Source organism: Corvus kubaryi, unplaced genomic scaffold (genome assembly GCF_017639235.1).
Source record: "Corvus kubaryi isolate FWS band 111438036 unplaced genomic scaffold, C.kubaryi_AGA036_p1.0 split3-73, whole genome shotgun sequence".
Taxonomy (NCBI): Eukaryota; Metazoa; Chordata; class Aves; order Passeriformes; family Corvidae; genus Corvus; species Corvus kubaryi.
Window position 1 is genome coordinate 37298864 of NW_024582091.1, and position 4008 is coordinate 37302871.

The 4008-nt window shown below is 40.8% G+C and overlaps 1 protein-coding gene across 1 annotated transcript; it reads right to left on the reverse strand.

Moving 5' to 3' along the window:
• Positions 1-655: 655 nt before the first annotated feature.
• Positions 656-3780, reverse strand: MAS1 (MAS1 proto-oncogene, G protein-coupled receptor). Its single transcript, XM_042017124.1, has 2 exons — positions 3591-3780; positions 656-1850 (listed from the first exon to the last, which is right to left on the reverse strand). Exon 2 carries the CDS (start codon positions 1811-1813, stop codon positions 824-826), a length of 990 nt encoding a protein of 329 aa, XP_041873058.1. The 5' UTR covers positions 1814-1850; positions 3591-3780; the 3' UTR covers positions 656-823.
• Positions 3781-4008: the final 228 nt, after the last annotated feature.

Sequence of the window (4008 nt, forward strand, 5' to 3'; positions counted from 1 at the left end):
AGGAATGCTGACATTTTGGGGATAAGCCAGCCCCACCCTTCATAATTAGGGTAAAAGCCCTCTGTGAGTTGACACCACCCCTGTGTTGCCAGATACTCCTATGTGTCAAGTACTGAATTATCCAAGGACCCAGAGACGAGTTGATGTCAGTGGAAATTATGCAACATATACTTTGAAAACAAACTCTGAAGTAGCCCCTTAATGACAGATGAATTAGGCCATTTAATATATACTTAAATGTCTTGTTAGATCAAAGTTAGGCCCTATGTGCTTGGCTATGCGTGGGGACTTACTCTCATACGTGGATTTCTTCCTCTGTTTCCCCCAGGGACCAGCTCTTTTGAGCACTTAAACAAGCTGGAAACAGTTGAAACTGAATCCCAGTATGTAACGTGAATCCTGCGTTTAGTGGGTTTGACTTTTAAAAATGCGAATGCACACAGGCCCTGATGACTTCAATAGCATTTATGGGTGTTCGGTGCTTTTATAAATGTCACACTATTTATAAAATATTTCTGTGTTCTTTTTTTATATTCTCTGTTGGCCTAGCTCTTTTCCACTGTGGTATCTTTGATTGGCATAGTCACATCAGGATGTAGCATGTGTTTGAATAATTAAGAAAATACAGATAAAAATAAAAAAACCCCAAATAAAAGTTATCTTTATTCTAGTCCATATTTTTCCACTGCTCACCCACCAAAGATAACAATACCATTTCACCACTGCTTTTTACATTCTGTGGAAGAAAAATACTTTAGTTTTGCAGTGGTTTATTATATGTTTTTAGTCCAATTATTTGCCCCTAGAGTTTCCCCCCTAAGCTTTAGAAAATTGTTTCGGCTATATCCAAACTCATGCCAACTTCCTGGCTTCTTGGCCGCAACCCATCAGTGAGTGCTCTGCTAAGGACCACTTTGAGGCTCTCCTTGAACCTCTTCTTCTTGCTGCTTCCTACAAAGAAGTAAACCAGGGGGTTGATGCTACTGTTAACGGTGGAGAGAACAATGGTGACGTGGTTCTGCTGGCTGAGCAAAGATGACCAGTGGTGGTAATTCAGAAGATACAACAGCCTCATAGGCATGGCAAAGATGAGGAAAACAATGACTGTGGCCACAATGATGATGTAGAGCTTTGACGAATGAGGTCTCAGGGAGTTACGGTGAATCCTGATAACCAGGATCAGGCTGGATAGAATCATTAGAGGAATGAAGATCATGAAAGTCAGGATCCATGTGAAGATGAGCAGTGCTTGGCAATGGTTGCCATCGTTGAATTGTTCCTTGGTTGAATCATCTTTGCATGTTAAATATTCGGCTACTGTCATGAAAAAAGACAGAGTCCACAGAATTGCACACACAATTGCCGATTGGTGCTGTGACCGGTGGCATCGGTACCAGATGGGGTAAACAATAGACAGACACCTCTCAATACTGATGGCTGTCAGGAGATAGAGACCAGTATTATAGCCAAGAAGGAAGACAATTGATAGTGTGGTGGTTACATAATAGTAAAAACCATATGCGAATCCAAAACCAGCGATGTACTCAATTGACAGAATAAATGTACAAAGCAGTAAGGAGATATCAGCAATGGACAAGTGTGTGATGTACGCAGTGAATGGGTTTCTTTTGATCTGGAAGCAGAGGCACCAGAGGACAATTCCATTTTCACAAAAACCCAGGAAGGAGATGATCATAATTACCCAAAGTGGGGTCAATATCTCCCAGACCCTTTCCTGTGTAGAAATGTTTCTGTGCATTGAGATGTTCTCTGTGCCTTCGCTGGGATGAAACGTTATGTTTGACTCATCCATGGGGAAAGCTCAAGTTTGGATAGCACAGCTCTTCCTTCTGCAAATATGTATAAAAATATACTGTGAGCATTGTGTGCTCCTCCCCTCCCCCTTTTTCCTTCTGTTTTGTGGACCCTCAATTTCTGGTCATACATGAAGGCGTTTGCAAAAGGAACACCAGCTTTGATATACTGATGCTAGCTAAAACCCATTGGGAGCTACTCTTGGCAATGTTAAAGATCACTAAGTCCATCATGCTAGCAGAAATCCTGAGCCACCTTCTCTAAGGGGCTCAGCCTGTGAGTGCTACACCACAGCTAAAGAGATGCTCTTAAAGAGCTCTTGGACAATCATTGCAGTTTCATGATGTAGTCATGACAAATGGCATTGGTGGTTTTTGTTAGAGCCCTGGATTGTTCCCAGACAGGACTCTTCAGTTCCTATTGAAGCTAATGGCATTAATTTTAAGTTAAACATATGCATTTCAAGTGAATTTGTCTCATAGGTTTTTTGGTTTAAAAAAAAAAAATGATACCAACATCAGTTTTCCAGAAAGGGATTTAATTACATAAGTAAAAATAATATGTAGTTTCTCAGCATTGTATTCCCTCCAAGTACAGAGGTGGAGGGAAGGCAAAATGCCACTGTTTTGAGGAAACAATTTCTTACCTGCTTTAGGTGTCATTTATCACAGCATAGCATAATTTAACCATGTTTACACATAGCACGATGGTAGGTATCTTGCAAACATTACAAATCTAACCCATCACAGGGAGATGTTGTTCATCACATCATGTTCATCTTCATCATCATCATCATCATCAGAAGCTGTTTAGGTTCCCTGTCATTGTTATAATGGTTTTAACTGTTGTTTTGCTGAGTTATGGGGTAAATTCTCCTTTTGTATGTCTCCTTTTATCTCATAACAGACAGTTAGTAGCATTGGCTTCAGCTGATTTTCATACAAATATTTCATACCCCATTCCCTGTTAACTTCCCAGCTGCCCTGTGATGATACACAGTCACATTCAGGACACTTTTGGATTTACTGATGTTTGTAGGAACTAATTGTTGACAATAAGCTTACCTAGCTGACTTGGTTCATCCATATAACCTACCTTGTTCATTAACATGCCATAATGAGAATTTACCCATACCCTCAAGTAATTAAGAACATTGAATGCAAGGTAAAGAAGTTTTACTGGGGCAACTTTTGCAATGATTATTTGAAGAGAGCCATTCACCCCAGTCATAGTTGTTCTCTCATAAGCCTTGCATTTCCTGGTTTCAAAACAGCTCCTTAAGACAGGAAATCACAGTCTTAAGAATGAGCATTCTGTAAACAACCTGGGAAGCCTCAGGGTTTGCTGGCATTTAAACCTGTGCAAAAATGTTAATGATGATGCCACCTGTATGCTGACCATGCCACCACCTGAGACAGTTGAAGGCAACAAACAACATAGCTGGAGATGTGGTAGAGAATTGAGAGTGAGTGCAACAAGTGAATGCAGTGACCAGAATGAGTGGCAAGCCTCCCAAGCAGTGTTCTGCAAAAACTGCAGAGGGAAGGTGCGCAAACAGTGTGCTGCTGGAAGCATAGTAAAGTTTCACAGAAAAAAGGAGAGGAGAAACTACTTCAAGAGTTAAAACAAATAGGAAAGGAAAAGGAGAATGAAAATACTCAAGTGTGAAAAAAAAAGACTTGGAGTATGAAAATACTCAAGCAAGTTTGTATCACCGTAGAAAAGGAGTTTTCTCTCTGGAGAGTAAAACAAGGAGGAAAAAGTTCTCGACTTACTAAGGTCATTCCCACATGACAGCATTCAGAGATGAGGATGGAAAGAATCCTCTCCTTCCAGATACATCCATGGTTTGTTCAGATTTCCTTGAAGCTGTTGAAGAACTTCCTTGAAGAAGCTGAAGGTTACCTTCTCCAACCATGTGCGTTTGGTAAAAGGGGGAGCGAATAGTGACTCTGACCATGACTCAAAAAGAAGTGTGCAGTCCTCCCATTGCTCCAAAAGTCTGAGGCATGCCAAATAAAGGGTTCCAGGCTCATCATCTGAGGCTGAGCTTCAAATGGCATCACTCAGTAACTGGCAACTCATCTAGCTGAAAGCCTGGGATTTAACTCTTGTGGGAACTGAATGGCAGTATATGGAAAGTTGTCCTGAGCTGCTACAATACCAAGAGACCTAGTTTAAACAAACAAACAT